This window comes from Notamacropus eugenii, chromosome 6 (assembly GCF_028372415.1).
Source record: "Notamacropus eugenii isolate mMacEug1 chromosome 6, mMacEug1.pri_v2, whole genome shotgun sequence".
Classification (NCBI taxonomy): domain Eukaryota; kingdom Metazoa; phylum Chordata; class Mammalia; order Diprotodontia; family Macropodidae; genus Notamacropus; species Notamacropus eugenii.
This window is the reverse complement of record NC_092877.1, coordinates 68,410,757-68,430,830: the sequence shown is the minus strand read 5'-3', so window position 1 is coordinate 68,430,830 and position 20,074 is coordinate 68,410,757. Positions and strand designations below refer to the sequence as shown.

The 20,074-nt window shown below is 38.8% G+C and overlaps 1 protein-coding gene across 2 annotated transcripts in view; it reads right to left on the bottom strand.

Annotated features, from left to right (window-relative positions):
• Window positions 1-2,034: 2,034 nt before the first annotated feature.
• CD38 (CD38 molecule) overlaps window positions 2,035-20,074 on the bottom strand; it is a 133,955-nt gene continuing 115,915 nt past the window's right edge. The window contains exons 8-9 of one of the 2 annotated variants that reach the window (XM_072620303.1): window positions 13,951-14,061; window positions 2,035-2,630 (exon numbers count right to left, since the gene is read on the bottom strand). In XM_072620303.1, coding sequence (XP_072476404.1) covers window positions 2,549-2,630; window positions 13,951-14,061 — 193 coding nt within the window. In that variant the 3' untranslated portion in view covers window positions 2,035-2,548. The remainder of the gene's footprint in view (window positions 2,631-13,950; window positions 14,062-20,074) is intronic. The other variant, XM_072620305.1, reaches the window with a different exon arrangement.

The following is a 20,074-nucleotide window of genomic DNA, read 5'->3' as shown; positions in this document are numbered from 1 at the left end:
AAAAAAAACCTTGAAAAAACAAAGTGAATATAATATGCTTTGATCTGCATTCAGACTATTATCAGTTCTTTCTCTGGATATCAATAGCATTTTCCATCATGAGTCCTTCAGAATTGTCTTAGATTATTGTATTTCTGAGAAGAGTTAAGTTGGTCACAGTTGATCATCGCACAATGTTGCTATACTGTGTACAATGTTCTCCTGGTTCTTCTCACGTCACTTTGCATCAGTTCATGTAAGTCTTTCCAGATTTTACTGAAATCTTCCTGTTTGTTATTTTTTATAGCACAATAATATTCCATATAATAGACCCTTAATAAATTCATGTTTCTTGATTTAACTGGGAGGATAGTGGTGCCATGAACAGAAGTAGAGAAGTTAGAAGAATGAGAAGGTTTAGAGGATAAAATTGATGAGTTTAGCCTTGGACAAGTTGAATTTGAAGTTATCCCATGGAATATCTAGGTGGATTTCCAGTGGGCAATCATATATATGGGAATGGAGCTGTGGGAAGAGGTTAGGAAAGAATAGAGGAGATGTAGAAGTGGAAGTCATCTGCTTCATAATTTAAGCCATGGGAGTGAATTATCAATGGGAAGTTAGAGAAGACAGAAAAATTAGAAAAGAGAGTAAGAGAGAGAGAGAAATGACAATCAAGGATAAAACTTTGGGGAACATTGAGGTAAGAGGAAGAAAATGAGAAAACAACGTCACAGAAACCAAAAGGTTATCTAGGAGATAGTTAGATATGTGTGGGTGTGGGTGTGGGGAAGAGCATGTAAAAATTCGTTAGAGAGGTCACAGAGAGTAAGCATAGAGTCAAGGCTGCTCATTTTCTGAAGATAAGGCTATTGATAATCTTGGAGGGGTTTTAGCCTTGTAGGGAGGACAGAAGACAAATTTCAAGGAGTTTTGGAAAGTTGTGTAAAAGTACTGACAATGTGAGCCTCAATAATCCCTTTGAGAAATTTGGTAGAGACAGAAAAGAGAGTAGAAAAGGATGGTAACTTGAGGATATAACAGGGTCCAGAAATAGTTTTATAGATAGATAGATAGATAGATAGATAGATAGATAGATAGATAGATAGATATAGATATATAGAGATATAGATATAGATATACATATATATATACATATATACGGATATATATATATATATTAGAATAGAACATCTTTCCTGTTTTGTACGTAGAGGTAAAAGAAGGATTAAATGAAGAGATGAGACAATTTGCAGAACAAGACAAAGAAGGACTTGGGAGCCAATAGAATCAAGGCTGGATGGCTTGGCTTAGCAACTGGAATGACAACCTTATGTGATGAGACCAGACAATAATAAGTATGAAATGCTAGGATAGACAACTGAGGCCTCCTGAAAGAGACCAGAAACTAAGAAGCCAGCCCCTTCAAGGGTGAATTCAAGTCTGGTTTTCAGGAAAGATATCTTCCTAGTCCAGTTTGGGATCTCAAGAAAGATAAATAAAGCCATGCCCATTTCTTATTTAACTTTTGGGCTTATTAATACCTTATGAATCAAGGGTGGAACACTTTCTCAAAAAAAAAGAAGCAAGTTCTTTCATCTCACTGCCCAAACTGGTATAACAGGGGAATGTGGTAAGATAATTTGCATGTGAAACAATGGTTCTGCTTGCTTCTAGCTTGATGGGCACCTGGGCAGAGCAATCAGCAGATAGTTCCCCATCTTTTTGTGACCTTGACTGCTCCTCCCTTGGGACATGGTTTTTTCCCTTAACATTCCCTTAGCTCCTCTCCTCTGGGGAATAATTTCCTTTCAAAACTGGCTGCAGGTAATGGTTGCTGTTTGACCTACCCAGCTAATTTTCTTCTAACTCTGTTCTCAATGTATTTTGATGTCAAGAGGAATCCCAGTGAATGGATGCTCTCTATTCTGGGGATTTGTTAAAACAAATCAATAGCTTTCTCTCATAGTTATGAGTCAGAAATATCACTCTGGCAGATACAACAATTTTAACTATTTCTCACCTAATTCATTCCTAGTCACCATACCGCAATGCTTCATTTATGCATTAGGTTTTTTAATAACATAAAGATGCAAATAAACATAGACAAAAGAAATATCTAATCATCTATTGCTTAGCTACACATTGAGAGAAAACAAAGTTACATTCTCTTCATAGGATCTGTGGAAAAGTTGTGGGTATTTGTTGGGATGTTTGTGGTATGGGAGGCTCTACGCTATAGACTGAAATCAGGACCTCACCATTAGTCAGAGCTTCCGGTCATTACTGCCCTCCATACTTTTGTGGTATGGAGATGCAAGTAAAAACAATGGTTCTGCTTGCTTCTAGGTTGATGGGCACCTGGGCAGAGCCATCAGCAGATCTTCTTGTTCTTTATTATGTCAATGTCAGATGTTACCATTCTGTTCCTCTTCATGTGGTCACCCAGAACCTTCACTGACGCTGTCTGGTTAGTATCTTCCTGGTACTCCCCTCAGAGACCATCCTTTGTTCAGAATCAAGCCTTTCCTGAAGAGGGCAGGGTTTTCAATCACTTCCCCAAAAGCGACTACAGCCAGAACCAGCTGTAGACCTTTGCCTCATTCACTTGGCCTGCAGGCTCTTGACGTCTTCTGGAGAGGTTGCTCCACCTCGATTTAGCAAAACAAAAATGTTAATGTTTTATTAAAAGCTTAACAGTGAGCATCAATATAATGAATTCAACTTAGTAACTTTTTAACACTTTAATTTCAAACATATGGATTATCACAATGATTTTTAGTTAATCCCTCTAACTCAGGGGCTCTAAATCTGACATGTGGGAATTTGGGGGTTTTCCCCCCACTTAATAGTATTTTATTTTTTCCAATTACATATAAAGATAGTTTTCAACATTCATTTTTATAGGATTTTGAGTTCCAAATTTTTTTCTCCCTCCCTTCCCCCTTCCCAAGACAGCAAGCAATCTGATAGAGGCTGTAGATGTACAATCATATTAAGCATATTTACACATTAGTCACGTTGTGAAAGAAGAATGAAAACAAAAGGAAAAAACTACAAGAAAGACAAAAAAAAAAGAGAAAACAGTATGCTTTGATCTGCATTCAGACTCCATAGTTCTTTCTCTGGGTGCAGATAGCATTTTTCATCTTTTTTTTTTTCCACTTTTTGTCTTTTGTAATTATTTTAGTACTTGGATCATTATACTGCTGAGAAGAGCTGTCTATCAAAGTTGATCACTGCACAATGCCACTGTTTCTGTGTATGATGCTCCCCTGGTTCTGCCCACCTCACTCAGCATCAGTTCATGTAAGTCTTCACAGGTTTTTCTGCAATCTATCTACTTATCATTTCTTACAGCACAATAGTATTCCATTACATTCATATACTACAACTTGTTCAACCATTCCCCAATTGATGGGCATCCTTCAATTTCCAATTCTTTGCTGCCACAAAAAGAGATGCTATAAATATTTTTGTACATGTGGATCTTTTCCCTCTTTTATAATATCTTTGGGATACAAACTTATTAGTGGTGTTGCTGGATCAAAGGGTATGCACAGTTTTATACCATTTTGGAAATAGTTCCAAATTCCTCTCCAGGATGGTTTGATCAGTTGTCAGTTTGTTTTTTAATATTTTGATAATTTCATTTCTATATAATTAATTTCCTTTGTGATCCCATACATTTTATTTTGTTCATTGAAAGCCATATGAAAAGGGGTCCATAGGCCTCCTCAAAATGCCAAAGGGGTCCATAAGTCATAGAAATGTTAAGAAACCCTTCCCTAACTTCTTATCAGGATTCATATTTATTTGTATTCTTCACATTTGTTAATATTAAACTAGAATCTTCTATTACATTAAACTACCACAGTTTATTTAACCATTCCCATTGTTGGACATTTAGGTTCTTGAATTTTTTTTTTAATTACATTTAAGTCTGCTATGAAAATCTTTTAATACATACCTTTACAAAAACAACAGAAACACATTCAGGGCATTTTCAATAGCAGAATTATTTTATAAAATGAGTATAATTATTTTGTGGGGTTGTGTGTGTGTATGTGTGTGTGTGCTGTCAAATTGTTGTCCGACAACATTTTACAAGTTTGCAATTCTAGCTGCAATGAAAGTGTATGTCTTCCTGCCCAGACCCAGTCAGCATTGAATTCCATTGGTCTGAATTATTTTCACCATTTCCACAAGGATGGAGTGACATCTCAGTATTATTTTAACTTCCATTTCCAGTATCATTTTAACTTGTATCTCTTTGTAAAAACTTTAACAAAGTCTTTCAGGTTAGTTTTGTGGACTAGATGTAGTTTTTGTGGGCTGAAAAGGAATACAGTTAGGTGGATTTGGAACTATCTGGTTACATGGCTAGACCCAAAGAGTTAGTTTGGGAGGAGAATCCTCTGTCAGTAGAATTCTCTGAGGATCTGCACCTGGTTCTGTTGGGAGCTTCTAGAGAATAGAGAGATAGACTCACCCAATTTTTAGATGACGCAAAACATCGAGAGGAAAATGGCAATCAGAGAGCCAGCATGGCTTTACCAAGAACAATTCATGTCAGACTAACCTCACTTACTTTTATGACAAGTGAACTTGACTGGGATTAACCATTAAAGAGTGGCATTAATCCTGAACACCTAGGATTTGATAGAACTCAACAAAATTTCTTGTGATAGCCTGCTAAGAAAAATGCAAAGGTATTGGCCAAGTGATAGTTTAATTAGCTAGATTCTAAATTCATTAAATGAAGAGACCCAAAGAGTAATATTTAGCCAGTCTGACTGGATGTCCCCAGTAGAGTGCTCCAGTGATCTCTTCTTAACCTGTAACTTTTTAAAAGAAATTTAAAGATATAAAATGCTTATCCAATTTGCAAATGATAAAACTGAGAAAAACAGTTAACACAGTGAGTCAGGATCCACAGATTGTTCAATATGATAGATCTGAATCAAACAAGGCTAAAAGTAATCATACAAAGTATAATAAGGAGAAATGTAGTATGTCACACTTTGAAAGTCCCCCTAATGCATCTTTTGTCTCCCTGCTGATTCCTAGAACTTTATCTTAGAATGGCATTCCTTTTCTCTTAAGTCTCTGACAGAGAGGCACATACTACCTTGGGAAGAAAGTACACATTATAAACTGTGAGTCATTTACACAATAGCCTAAATGAGTTTTAGATATTTTTTCTGAGAATAGTTTTTGATGAATCACTAAAAGGGATGATCACTTTTGATGGTCACTAAAAGGGATGGATGAAATTAGAGCAAGGATAAGCAGAGAAGCCTCTAAAATATGAAGACTGAAGAAAGTAGTTCAAGACAAAATCTGCCTATACATAATTTTCATTGAATTTTAGAATGTTACTTGTAAGGTACTATAAAGATCACTTAGTTTCACCTCCCCATTGTACACGTGAGACTCCAAGAGGGGAAATGATGTGCCCATGATCCCATAGTTAATTAGTGGTTGAATGAGGACTAGAGCCTCGATTCTCAATGCTCTTTCCATGACTCCTGAGTACAAAACTATCTTTGGTCTTAAATGAGCATAAACCAATTAAAGTCTGAGAAATAAGGCCTATTTGAGTTTCCCATATACTAGCCAAATTCTTTTCATGTTTTCTTTTTTAAAAAAATTAAGTTGTAGTTTGCAATGTTCACTTCAATAAGATTTTGAATTCTAAGTTTTCTCCCCTTCCTTCCCCTGCCCCCTCCCCAAGATGGCATGCCATCTGATGGAGGCTCCACATTCATGTTCTTTGCTGAACAGAAGTATGAGGTTCTCTTGGCCCTTGCTGTTTTAGCATCTTATTTTACAAAACATGTTCTATGATCCATTCTGCCTAATTTGACTCTTAAGAAAGGAAGCTATTGAGCCTTGCCATTTTGCACCTAATTTTTTTTCCTCTGGTTTCTTCAGGAGGTTTGTTTTCAGTTGAATTAAAAAGAATAACAAAAAATACTGGATATAATCACCCTGATGCATGTTACTGTGGTATAAAGAGCAGTTTACTGGAGTTGGAGTCAGAAGACTTGGGTTTAAGTCCTGGTTCTGCTAGGTACTGCCTTTGAGATTTAGGCAATTTGGGGAAAACTTTCTGTGCCTCCATTTTCTCAGTAAAATGGGGAAATGATGTCCTCCTTCACAGATTGTTAGGAGAAAACTACTTTATAAACCATAAAAGTCTTATGAGTTATTATCGTAAACCTCATGGGATACCACTAATCCAAGGAAGTGGAGATGCCAAGGAAGGTGAGTGAGGGGGGTTTTGTACCTTCTCAAATCTTGTTTTGACTACAAGAGCAATAAGTAGTTGACTGGCTTGAATATCAATCAACCTAAATGATTGAAACAGCCTCCTAATTCACCTCCCTGCCTCAAATCTCTCTCTACTCCAGGATATCTTCCACATTGCTGCCAAAGTGATTTTCCTTAAGTGCAGACCTCACCATGGAACTCTCTTACTCAGACAACTCCAGTGGTTTCCTATAGCCTCTAGGATAAAATAGAAATTCATTTATGTAGCCTTTAAAGTTCTATACAACCTGGCCTAATCTATCTTTTCAACCTCCCTGGACATTATTGCACACTTCCACACCGCAGTCCAGCTAAACTGGTCTTCTCTGGGTTTTCTAATTTAGCACATTCTGTCTCTGGACCTTTGTACTGACTGTCTCCCATGGCTGGAATGCACCCCGTCCTTACTTCTGCCTCCCTTATCTCTGTCTCTCTCTCTGTCTCTGTCTCTCTCTCTCTGTCTCTATCTCTCTGTTTCTCTGTCTCTCTCTGTCTGTCTCTCTGTCTCTGTCTCTCTCTCTCTCTCTTTCCCTTTTAGATAAAGCTCAAGATCCATCTTCTGCATGAGGTTTTTTTAAATCCCCAACTGCTAGTACCCTCTTTCCCAAACTCCTTTTATTTAACTTCTCTTGTTATTATTCCAGTCATGTCTGACTCTTGGTGACCCCATTTCAGTTTCGTTTTTTGGCAAGGATCCTGGAGTGGTTTGCCATTTCCTTCTACATTTTACAGATGAGGAAACTTCAGGCATACAGGGTTAAGTGACTTGCCCAAGGTCACATAATCAGTAAGTGTCTGAAACCAAATTTAAACTCAGGAAGAAGAAACTTCTGGACTCCAGACCCAGAGCTCTATCCACTCCAACACCTAGCTGCCATGTGTGTGTTTGTGTATGTATATATGTGTGTGTATATATATATATATATATATGTATATATATGTGCATATGTGTGTATGTAAGATTTCTATTTATTGTAAGGATATTTATACTATATATATACCTTATACAAAATATGTACTTTGCACAAAGGATTTCTTTTATATTACTATATAAAGCATATGTTAATATGTACATAAATATATATTTGTATATACATACATTATGTGTATACATATATATATACATAATTGTCTACATATGTATATATATTCCATACGATATGGAATAAATATACTTTGTGTAATATATTTATGTTTATTTTGCTTTGTACTATATATTTTTATATATACTTATTGTTCCCCCATTAGAATATAAACTCATTGTTCATTCCTTATGCTTTTATTCCTGTTGCCTAACACGGTGCCTGGCTTAGGTCCTTAATAAACACTTGTTGGTTGATTAATTGATTGAGTAGGATTTGGGCCATTTCTATATTTCCCAAAGCCTAAAACATGGAAGATGTTTAACAAATGTCTATTAAATTGAATTAAATCATGCAGACACCACAATTTCAAGGGTTAAGAAAAGCAAAGGCAAAGGCGGTACCTTCATGGCCTTTCCTCACCCTGATTAACAAGGTTAATCATTGACTCCCTACCAAGTCTTTCAGACTTTCCTCCATTGTATGTGTCCATCTTTAAAATCATCAGCAAGCCTATTCATGCCAGCAACTGAGAAACTGGAGAGGGATTCTCCAATATGACGTGTCTGAGGAAGTCGTGATGGAATTCAGACAAAGCAGATAAGAAACCTACATTTACATCTCATACCTGTTCACAGACAGAAAAGCCCAACCAGTGCATATATGAATCACTTCCTAGAGGAGATAGGCATCTCAGGAAGGCAATGAACCATTCAACATTCCTTCCCCAACACTGGAACTATTACATGATATATAGGAAAGGTTGATGATTCATCAAGTTATAGACAGTTCTAAGTGACTTGATTATGGTCCTAAAAAGGAGGATAATGATGGTAATGATGATAAGCAGAAGAAATAAAAATCATATGAGAGTACTAGGTCTATACCCCTGATAGATTAAATAGAGGACTCCAGTATAAGTAAAGATATTTATAGTAGCCCTTTTTTGTGGTAGCAAAGAATTGAAATTGAGGAGGTACCATCAGTTATGGAATGGCCAAGCAAATTAGAGAATATGTACATGATAGAATACAATTGCACTGTAAGAAATGATGAAGGGGATGGTTTTAGCTAAATCTGGGAAGTCTTTTATGAAATGGTACAGAGTGAAGTAAGCAGAACTAGAACAATTTATATAATAATAGCAATAACATTAAGACAAAAAACCTTGAAAGACTTAAATCTCTGGTCAACAAAATGGCCAACCACAATTCCCAAGGACCCAAGATGAAACATGCTACAACCTCCTGATAGAGAGGAGATGAATTCAGAATGTATCTAAGTGTCTGTCTGTCTGTCTGTCTCTGTCTATCTATCTATATCTATATATGCATACACACATGTATATACACAAACATATGTGTGTATGTGCATTTGTATATATATATATGTGTTCACATACACATATACATGTCTTGAGCATTGCAGAAATTCCTTCTGCTTGACTCTGTATGTTTGTAACAGGGATTTTCTTTTCCTTATTTTTCTAGACCAGGCATTAGGGAGATAGAAGGAAGATAATGTAGATTTGAAAATAAAATTTAATTTTAAAAAAATCTGTGTTGAAACCCCTAGGAGAAGAAACATATGATCCCCAAAGTCCTGAGCATTACTGAACTTATACTGCTAATGGTTTCAGTGACCTGCTGAAGATGATCTTGCATCCCAATACTGTTATTTTACATTATTTAGGCAGCTAGTACACCAGACTTGGTGTCAAAGCCAGCTTCAAACACTTACTAGCAGTATGATCCTGGGCAAAACTGTTATATATCTGTTTCCTCATCTGCAAAATGGGAATTAAAAATATCACTGCTTCCCAGGATTTTTGTGAGGATAAAATGAGATAATATTTGTTAAAAAAAAAAAAAACTACCACCTTTTGCAAACCTTAAAATGCTATGTAAATGCTAGTTGTTACTTTTATTATTAAATTACAAAAAACAGCCATCTAATCAGTTCATGCAATAGGCTACTAAACATTAAATATGATTGAATAATAACAGATTAGTGACTTGTCACAGGACCTTTAAGATATAAACTCCATCTAAATAAGACAAAAATAAGATAATAGCAATGATAACTGGTATTTATGTGGAGCCTTAAGGCATAAAAAGTACTTTGCATACATCATCTCATTTGTGATTAAAGAAAACTCTGAGGTAAATATACAAGTGCTTTTATCTCCCTTTTATAGATGAGGAAACTCAGGTTCAGAGAAGGTAATTGACTTGGCCTTTAGTCACACAGCTCACGTTGGAGGACAGGACTGAAGACTGGTCAGGAGAGATGCGAGTGTCTGCTAGGTGCTCAGAAATATATAAAGAACCTTGTTCTTTCATTCCACATATTCAGCATCTCTTGCTATTGGCCTTTGTAGGTTCTACATTCCAGGCAGACTGGATCCCTAGCCATTTCCCAAATTTATCTCACTATCTCTAACTTCTGAGGCCTTGTTTATACTACCTAAATCTTAAAGGATGGGTAAAATTTTGCCAAGCTGAAGCCCTGAGGGACAGCATTCCTGTAATGGGGAATAATGTAAACACAGAGCCAAAGGTCTGAAAGCACAATGAAGCAGGGGTTAGGGAATATGTGAGATGAGACTGGAAAGATTGTGGAGAACCCTGAGTATAAGACCAAAGAGTAAAGACTTGATATAAGGGAAAATTATGTCAAAATTTGGTTGCCTGGAGAAGTTCATCAATATTGTACATTAATTTCATGATGGCATGTTTGCCCGGGTTCTGGATAGTGGACAATGCTCTCCTGCCTTCCCAATCACCAATGGAGTGACATAGGGCTGTGTGCTTGCTCCCATGCTTTTTAGCATAATGTTTTCAGCCATGTTGTCAAATGTTTTCAGTGAGGATGAACACGGCATCAAGGTCAACTACCACACTGATGATAAGTTCTTCAATCTGAAAAGGCTACAAGCCAAGACCAAAGTGGAGGGAGTATTGGTGCATAATTTTCTGTTTTCAGATTATCATGCACTCAATGCAGGCTTTGAAGCTGAGATGCAACAAGTATGGATCAATTCTCTGCTGCCTGTGCTAATTTTGGCCTAATAATTAACACCAAGAAAACACAGGTGTTCCATCAGCCACCACCACACTATCACACATGGAATCATTGGTTACAACAAATGGAGAAGTTTTGAATGCTGTGGATAAGTTCACTTACCTTGGTAGCGTACTTTCCAGGGATGTACACATTGACAATGAGGTTGATGCACACGTTGCCAGAGCCAGTTCAGTGTTTGGGAGGTTCCAAAGAAAAGTTAGAGAGAGAAGAAGTATTAGACTGACTACCAAACCGAAGGTCTACAGAGCCACTGTGCTGACCTCATTGGAGTATGCCTGTGAAACATTGACAGTCTATCAGCACCATGCCAGGAAACTGAATCACTTCCATTTCAGCTGTCTTACGAAGATGCTGAGGAATCACCTGTCAGGATAAAGTACCAGACACTGAAGTCCTTGCTTGAGCTGAACTGCCAAGCATTCAGACTATGCTTCAGAGAGCACAACTCCATGTTGTTCAAATGAAAAATGTACACTTGCCAAAAAGACTATTTTCTGGACAACTCAAATGGTGCAGGCTCTCACATGGTGGTCAGAAGACAGGATACAAAGATACTCTCAAGGTCTCTCTCAAGAAATTTGGATATGGGGGGTGGAGCCAAGATAGCGGAGTAGAAAGATGCACATACTGCTAGCTCCTCCCCCACAGCCCATAAAATACCTGTAAAGAAAACTCTCAACAAATTCTAGAACAGCAGAAGCCATAGAACAACAGAGTGGAGAAGATTTCCAGCCCAGGGTGACCTGAAAGGCTGACGGGAAATGTCTGTCGCACCAGACGTGGAGCAGAGCCCAGCCCAGTCTTGGCCACGTGGCACAGCTCTGGGAGGAGGACAGGATGCGAGCACACCTGGGGATGGAATCCCCAGTCACAGTAGCAGCGGTTCGCAGATCCCTCAACCCACAGGTGCCAAGGGTCAGTGAGAGGGTTTTGTCAGCCAGCCAAGAAGGGAGACAGGCCTTCCCATAGCTCTGGCCAGAGGCCACATCTGGCAGGCAGCAGTAGCTTCTAGAGCAGCCCACATCCATTGTGGGATCATAAAAGCCCTGGGGGCACTGAGCAACTGATTCTTACCTCAGCCCTGTGTAGAGGCCCTGACGATACTCCTGGGGGATTTGAACAGCTGATCTTTATCTCACACTGAATGGTGGCCCTGTGCCTGCAGCCTCTCTGAATCTCAGCTCCCAGTACTGGCTTGGCAGAACTGGAGGTGAGGTGGTTGTGAAGACGAAACTCTATTACTCAGATTCTGGGCACAAAAATTTCTGCTTGCTCCCAGAACAGTGTACACACTTGATTGTACCACCTTGGAGGAACTGAGATCTTACAGATCCTCAGAGTATACCCTACTCTTGACAAAGGGCCCAAAAGTCAAGTAACTGGTCGGGAAAATGCCCAAAAAAGGGGGTGGGGGTGGGAAATAAGACTATAGAAGGTTACTTTCTTGGTGAACAGATATCTCCTCCCATCCTTTCTGATGAGGAAGAACAATGCTTACCATCAGGGAAAGACATAAAAGTCAAGGCTTCTGTATCCCAAACATCCAAAATAAATATTCAATGGGCTCAGGCCATGGAAGAGCTCAAAAAGGATTTTGAAAATCAAGTAAGAGAGGTGGAGGAAAAATTGGGAAGAAAAATGAGAGAGATGCAAGAAAATCATAAGAAGCAAGTCAATAGCTTGCTAAACAAGACCCAAAAAAATGCTGAAGAAAATAACACCTTGAAAAATAGGCTAACTCAATTGAAAAAAGTTCAAAAAGCCAATGAGAAGAAGAATTCTTTAAAAAGCAGAATTAGTCAAATGGAAAAGGAGGTTCAAAAGCTCACTGAAGAAAATAGTTCTTTAAAAATTAGAATGGAACAGATGGAGGCTAATAACTTTGTGAGAAACCAAGAAATCACAAAACAAAACCAAAAGAATGAAAAAATGGAAGAGAATGTGAAATATCTCATTGGAAAAACAACTAACCTGGAAAATAGATCCAGGAGAGACAATTTAAAAATTATGGGACTACCTGAAAGCCATGATCAAAAAAAAGAGCCTAGACATCATCTTTCATGAAATTATCAAGGAAAACTGCCCTGATATTCTAGAACCAGAGGGTGAAATAAATATTCAAAGAATCCACTGATCACCTCTTGAAAGAGATCCAAAAAGAGAAACTCCTAGGAACATTGTGGCCAAATTCCAGAGTTCCCTGGTCAAACAGAAAATGTTGCAAGCAGCTAGAAAGAAACAATTTGAATATTGTGGAAATACAATCAGGATAACACAACATCTTGCAGCTTCTACATTAAGGGATCAAAGGGTATGGAATATGATATTCTAGAAATCAAAAGAACTAGGACTAAAACCAAGAATCACCTACCCAGCTAAACTGAGTATAATACTTCAGGAGGAAAAATGATCTTTCAATGAAATAGAGGGCTTTCAAGCATTCTTGATGAAAAGACCAGAGCTGAAAAGAAAATTTGACTTTCAAATACAAGAATCAAGAGAAGTAAGAAAAGGTAAACAGGAAAGAGAATTATAAGGAGCTTACTAAAGCTGAACTGTTTACATTCCTACATGGAAAGACAATATTTGTAACTCTTGAAATTTTTTTCAGTATCTGGGTAGTTGGTGGGATTACACACACACACACATACACACACACACACACACACACACAGAGTACAGGGTGAGTTGAATAGGATGGGATCATAAAAGACTTTTCAGTGGAGGGGAAAAGGGGGGAGATGAGAGAAAAAACATGAAGTTTACTCTCATCACATTCCACTAAAGGAAGGAATAAAATGCACACTCATTTTGGTATGAAAACCTATCTTACAATACAGGAAAGTGGGGGAGAAGGGGACAAGGGTAGGGGGGGATGATGGAAAGGAGGGCAATGAGAGGAGGGAACAATTAGAAGTCAACACTGTTGGGGAGGGGCAAGGTCAAAAGACAGAATAGAAGCAATGGGGGGCAGGATAGGATGGAGGGAAATATAGTTAGTCTTACACAACACGACTATTATGGAAGTCATTTGCAAAACTACACAGATATGACCTATATTGAATTGCTTGCCTTCTGAAAGGGAATGGGTGGGGAGGGAGGGAGGAAGAGAAGTTAGAACTCAAAGTTTTAGGAACAACTGTTGAGTATTGTTCTTGCATACAACCAGGAAATAAGAAATACAGGTAATGGGGTATAGAAATTTATCTTGCCCTACAGGACAAAAGAGAAGATGGGGATAAGGGAAGGGAGGGATATTAAAAGGGAGGGCAGATTGGTGATAGGGGTAATTAGAATCCTCAGTGTTTTGGGGTGGGGGGAGGGGAGAAATGGGGAGAAAATTTGAAATTCAAAATGTTGTGGAAATGAATGTTGAAAACTTAAATAATTTAAAAAAAAAATAGACCAAAAGAAAGAAAGAAAACAATGTCTCTCAGTTCATACCAGCTACAAATTTTGTATTAGACTCTATCATTCTCACACTTACAGGAAAAAAGACATCATGAGCAAATTCATCGTCCTTGAGATTGTATCAGTTTGTGGACTCAAATCTCTTTGCTTATTACCATCAGTAGTCTCTGACCCTCTGTTTGGAGGCCTAGAGGATAGAGCAAAAAAACTCATAAAGTTTCCATATAATGAAGCCACAGAGGACTCACAGCCCAACCATTTCCTATAAGGTGTGCACTTTTGGTGAGACTCCCCATCACAATGCCCCGCAGCTGTGTACCTTCTTTCCCTTTGAACCTATTAAGTTTGTTTTTGTGTTTTTATATTATAAATACATATATATTAATATATATTATAAATTCCTTGAAGGCAGACACTTTCATTTTCTGTTTTGTATCCCCAGGGCTTAATCCAGTGGCTGGTATATAAAAGGTATTTAATAAATGTTTGTTAAACTGAAAAAAAAAAGACATTTGGATTTGACCGTGCAGCATGGGAGACACTGGCACAGGACCGACCACTCAGCATGGCATGCCTACATCAGAAAGGGTGCTGTGCTCTTTGAGCAAAGCAGAATTGAGACATCACAAAGTAAACACAGGATACACAAATTTGGGATATCCACCCCAAATATTCACACGGACTATCTGTGTTCAGTCTGTGGTAGAGCATTCCTAAATCATATTGGTCTGATCAGCCACAGTCAGTCCTCTTTGAGAACAAAGGACAGCAATCAACCACCCAGTAGGAAGCTATTATTCCCTTTATCAGTCAGATTCCTGGAACAAGCTGTCTATGCCAATTCCTTCCACTTTCCTCTCTTCTCCCTCAGTCCTCAGCTTTCTGTGATCTAACTTCTGACTTCATCATTCAAATGAGACTGCTCTCTCTAAAATTACCAATGATCCACTAATTGACAAATTCAGCGGGTTTTTTTTTCCTCAGTCTTCTGTGTTGTATTTTACACAATTGGCCATCCATTCCCCCTGGATGGTCTCTGCTCTCTGAGTTTTTGTGATATCACTCTCATCTGATTCTTTTCCTGTCTGGCCATTTATTTTCAGTCTTCTTTGCAGACTCATTATCCATATCATATTTTCTAACCAAAAGTTCAATCTTGGACCCTCTTCTCTTCTCTCTCTCTCTCTATCCTCTCTTAGCCACCTCATCAGGCCTCATGGACTTAATTATCATCTCTTTGAAGATGACTGATAGATTTATATGTTCAGTTCCACTAGTCATTCCATAGAGATAGAATACTAAAGAGAGAATAGGAATGATGATGGAGGCAATCTACTGGAGAAGATGGGAGGAGATGAGATAAAGTGGTGCAAATGGAGAAGTTGTCTTTGTTCGAGAAGAAGGGCTACCTCTTTATCAGAGGCTAGAGTGAAGGAGAAGATTGTGGGGGTTAGTATCAGAGGGATATGAGATGAGAAGGGGAGAAGAGAGAGTTCTGAAATAGCCTCAATATTGTATGAGCTGTAGTCCTCAGACGAGAAGGTGGAGGGAAGGAAGTGCTATGAAATGCTTGAGGGGACAGCAGAATGTTTGGAATAGCTATTCTAGTGAACGTTGTAGAGAATTAGTGAGCAGTAGAAGAATTGCCTTGCTGTGGTGAGGGACCAGCTGAGATTAAATAATACAAATTTGTCATGGATCTAGTTAGCACAGTTTCATGACTTCCTTTGGCTCTATTTGGCAGCATACAAGTAGGAATAAAGGAAACAGAGGGTGTGGGTAATCCAGGACTGAGGTTTGGAAACTGTGGGGATTCAAAATTGTCCGAACGACCATAAAAGAAACTGAGGCAGAGCTCTGAGCTAATGACATTTTGTTAAAGGATTCATGACCCCCTAATGAAATGGACCTGAGAATTTCCTCGTAATCTGAGATGCCCATTTCCTCCAGGACCTTGTTTTTATACTGCTTGATACCCAGATAATAATGATGGAGCAGATCAAAAATATGATCTTATTGGTGGATAGACCTTGCTCTTAACCCTCCAGGAGGGTCTACACAAAATACAGAAACCCATTGGTAGACCATCTGGCTAATGAGCAGACCTCAACAGACCTATGTTGACCTTTCAGGAAGTCCTACCAAGCCAATGAGAACCCCCATGGGATCACTCATTGACCAAGTGCTCATGGTCATCTTCCCATGTTGGGCAATAGAGGGATGACTAGGGATGGAGGAGTAAGAAAAATAGCTAGGTGACTTTCCATGTAACCAAGTCACCTCTGCCACATTTGGGCTTGGTTACCACAAAAAGGAAAACAAGTGTGGAGGTCCTCTAGTTAGCTTCCTATGATTAAACAAGTGAACTTACAATCTGCAGTTCACCAGTCCAAGGCTAAATAGCAGAATTTATAATCACTACCCCTATGGAATTATATTAAACTGACTAATACTGATTGGAATAAAATAGGGGTCCAATTAATCATCTGTTACAAAATGTATGATCATCAATAGGAGAAGCAGCCGAGGTAGTTTGAGAATAATGGAAAATACAGGGTTGGATTAATACATTAAGGGGTTAAGATTTGGATGGATTAAGTGTATAGCCAAGGTAAGGGTGATATAGCAATATACAGAAGGGTGGAGTGATTGGAGGTAATGGTGAGAACAATGAACATGGTTAGGGGTCATAAAGTATAGGCAGAGGTGTGCTGGTAAATATTTAACAATAGTATCTGGGGGAAAATGCATGCATGACATACTCTTTTTTTTTTAAATTTATTTATTTAACTTTTAACATTCATTTACACAAAATTTTGGGTTCCAAATTTTCTCCCCATTTCTCCCCTCCCTGCACCCCAAAATGCCGAGCACTCTAATTGCCACTATCACCAATCTGCCCTCTCTTCTAACATCCCTCCCTTCCCTTATCCCTATCTTCTCTTTTGTCCTGTAGGGCAAGATAAATTTCTATACCCCACTACCTGTATTTCTTATTTCCTAGTAGCAAGAACAGTACTCAACAGTTGTTCCTAAAACTTTGAGTTCCAACTTCTCTTCATCCCTCCCTCCCCACCCATTCCCTTTGGGAAGGCAAGTACTTCAATATAGGCCATATCTGTGTAATTTTGCAAATGACTTCCATGATAGTCATGTTGTGTAAGACTAACTATATTTCCTTCCATCCTATCCTGCCCCCCATTGCTTCTATTCTCTCTTTTGATCCTGTCCCTCCCCAAGAGTGTTGACTTCAAATTGCTCCCTCCTCCCATTGCCCTCCCTTCCATCATCCCCCCACCCTGCTTATCCCCTTCTCCCCCACTTTCCTATACTGTAAGATAGGTTTTCATACCAAAATGAGTGTGCATTTTTATTCCTTCCTTTAGTGGAATGTGATGAGAGTAAACTTCATGTTTTTCTCTCATCTCCCCTCTTTTTCCCTCCACTAAAAAGTCTTTTGCCTGCCTCTTTTATGAGAGATAATTTGCCCCATTCCATTTCTCCCTTTCTCCTCCATATATATTTCTCTCTCACCACTTAGTTTCATTTTTTTAAGATATGATCCCATCCTATTCAGTTCACTCTGTGCTCTCTGTCTCTGTGTGTGTGTGTAATCCCACCCACTACCCAGATACTGAAAAGTTTCAAGAGTTACAAATATTGTCTTTCCATGTAGGAATGTAAACAGTTCAACTTTAGTAAGTCCCTTATGACTTCTCTTTGCTGTTTACCTTTTCATGCTTCTCTTCATTCTTGTGTTTGAAAGTCAAATTTTCTTTTCAGCTCTGGTCTTTTCATCAAGAATGCTTGAAAGTCCTCGATTTCATTGAAAGACCATTTTTTCCCGTGAAGTATTATACTCAGTTTTGCTGGGTAGGTGATTCTTGGTTTTAGTTCTAGTTCCTTTGACTTCTGGAATATCATATTTCACATCCTTAATGTAGAAGCTGCTAGATCTTGTGTTATCCTGATTGTATTTCCACAATACTTGAATTGTTTCTTTCTAGCTGCTTGCAATATTTTCTCCTTGACCTGGGAACTCTGGAATTTGGCCACAATGTTCCTAGGAGTTTCTCTTTTTGGATCTCTTTCAGGCAGTGATCGGTGGATTCCTTGAATACTTATTTTGCCCTCTGGCTCTAGAATCTGAGGACAGTTTTCCTTGATAATTTCATGAAAGATGATGTCTAGGCTCTTTTTTTGATCATGGCTTTCAGGTAGGCCCATAATTTTTAAATTGTCTCTCCTGGATCTATTTTCCAGGTCAGTTGTATTTTCCAATGAGATATTTCACATTCTCTTCCATTTTTTCATTCTTTTGGTTTTGTTTTGTGATTTCTTAGTTTCTCATAAAGTTATTAGCCTCCATCTGTTCCATTCTAATTTTGAAAGAACTGTTCTCTTCAATGAGCTTTTGAACCTCCTTTTCCATTTGGCTAATTCTGCTTTTGAAAGCATTCTTCTCCTCATTGGCTTTTTGAACCTCTTTTGCCAATTGAGTTAGCCTATTTTTTCAAGGCGTTATTTTCTTCAGCATTTTTTTGTGTCTCCTTTAGCAGGGTGTTGACCTGCTTTTCATGCTTTTCTTGCATCTCTCTCATTTCCCTTCCCAGTTTTTCCTCCACCTCTCTAACTTGATTTTCAAAATCCTTTTTGAGCTCTTCCATGGCCGGAACCCAAGGAATATTTATTTTGGATGTTTGGGATACAGAGGCATTGAATTCTATGTCTTTCCCTGATAGTAAGCATTGTTCTTCCTCATCAGAAAGGATGGGAGGAGATATCTGTTCACCATGAAAGTAACCTTCTGTGGTCTTATTTTTTTTTCCCCCTTTTCTGGGCATTTTCCCAGCCAGTGACTTGACTTCTGAGTGTCCCCTCTACACTCACCTAGCCTCCAGATCCACCCAGCTAGTGCTTGGGGACTGAGATTCAAATGCTGCTTTCCAGCCTTAGGGCTTTGGGCAGGGGCGGGGCTGCTATTCAGTGTGAGATTAAGTTCAGCTGTTCAGGTGGGAGCAGGGCCACCTCATGGGGCTCAGTTCCCTCAGGGAGTTTATGCAGAGACCTTCAACAGTGGATCTGAGCTCCTGCCTGCTTTGGGAGCCCCTGTATGCTGCCACCTCTGCTGCTGCCTCCCGAGGGGGCCTGAGTTATGGAGACACCCTGCTCCCTTCTTCAGCAAGCTGGAAAGACCCTCTCACTGACCTTTGGTGCCTGTGAGTGGAGGGACCTGCGCTGCTGCTGAAGATTCTGTCCCTGAAGCCTGCTCAGATCTGCTCCCCTCAGTACCACACGGTTAAGGCAGGGTTGGGCTCTGCTCCAGGTCCGGTGCACGAGGGACCTTTTGGGTCAGTTTTTCAGGTCTCTCTGGAACAGAAATCTCCTCCACTCTGTTGTTCTGTGGCTTCTGCTGCTCCAGAATTTGTTGGGAGTTCTTCTTTACATTTCTTCTTTCTTTTTATGGGCTGTGGGTTAGGAGCTAGCATATGTGTATCTTTCTACTCCACCATCTTGGTTCCTCCCCCCGCATGACACACTCTTAAGTTTAATCTATATTACTAATATTTCTTTATCACTTTCTCAAGACAATAAACAAAACAATAAATCTAACAGTAATTTGTAGTGTTTGCCAATTTCTGAGGTATAAATTCTCACACTGAAAATTTAATAATCAGTTCTCATAAGTATACCCCAATAAGGAAAGATGCTCATTATTATGATCAAAGAATTTCAGAAGTTATGGACATAGAAGTAGAATACTTGTGAATGATAGTAAAATCTAGGGGATAACCATGCTTGCATATAAATTATGGCTGAGGAGAAGATTAGGCTATGAAAATTAACAGAATTAAGGGAGTAACAGATGACACATTTTTACTCCAAATCCTCTCCTCTATTCAATTTCCCTTGTACAGTCAAAGGCACCATTATCCTCCCACTCTCCCAGCCTTGCAGTCTTGACTCACCACACGTGTCATTCAGTTACAAAATCTTGCTATTTCTGTTCCCATGACATTTCTTACATCTGGTCCCTTCTGTTCACTCACATAGTCAAAACTCTAATAAAGTTCCACGATACTTCTGTCAATTCTATTGTCATGTCCTCCTGATTGGTCTCCTTGCCTCAAGTCTCTTCCCACTCCAATCCATCCTCCTTATAAATTTCAAAGTTGAGTTTCCTGAAGCAGAGTTTTGAC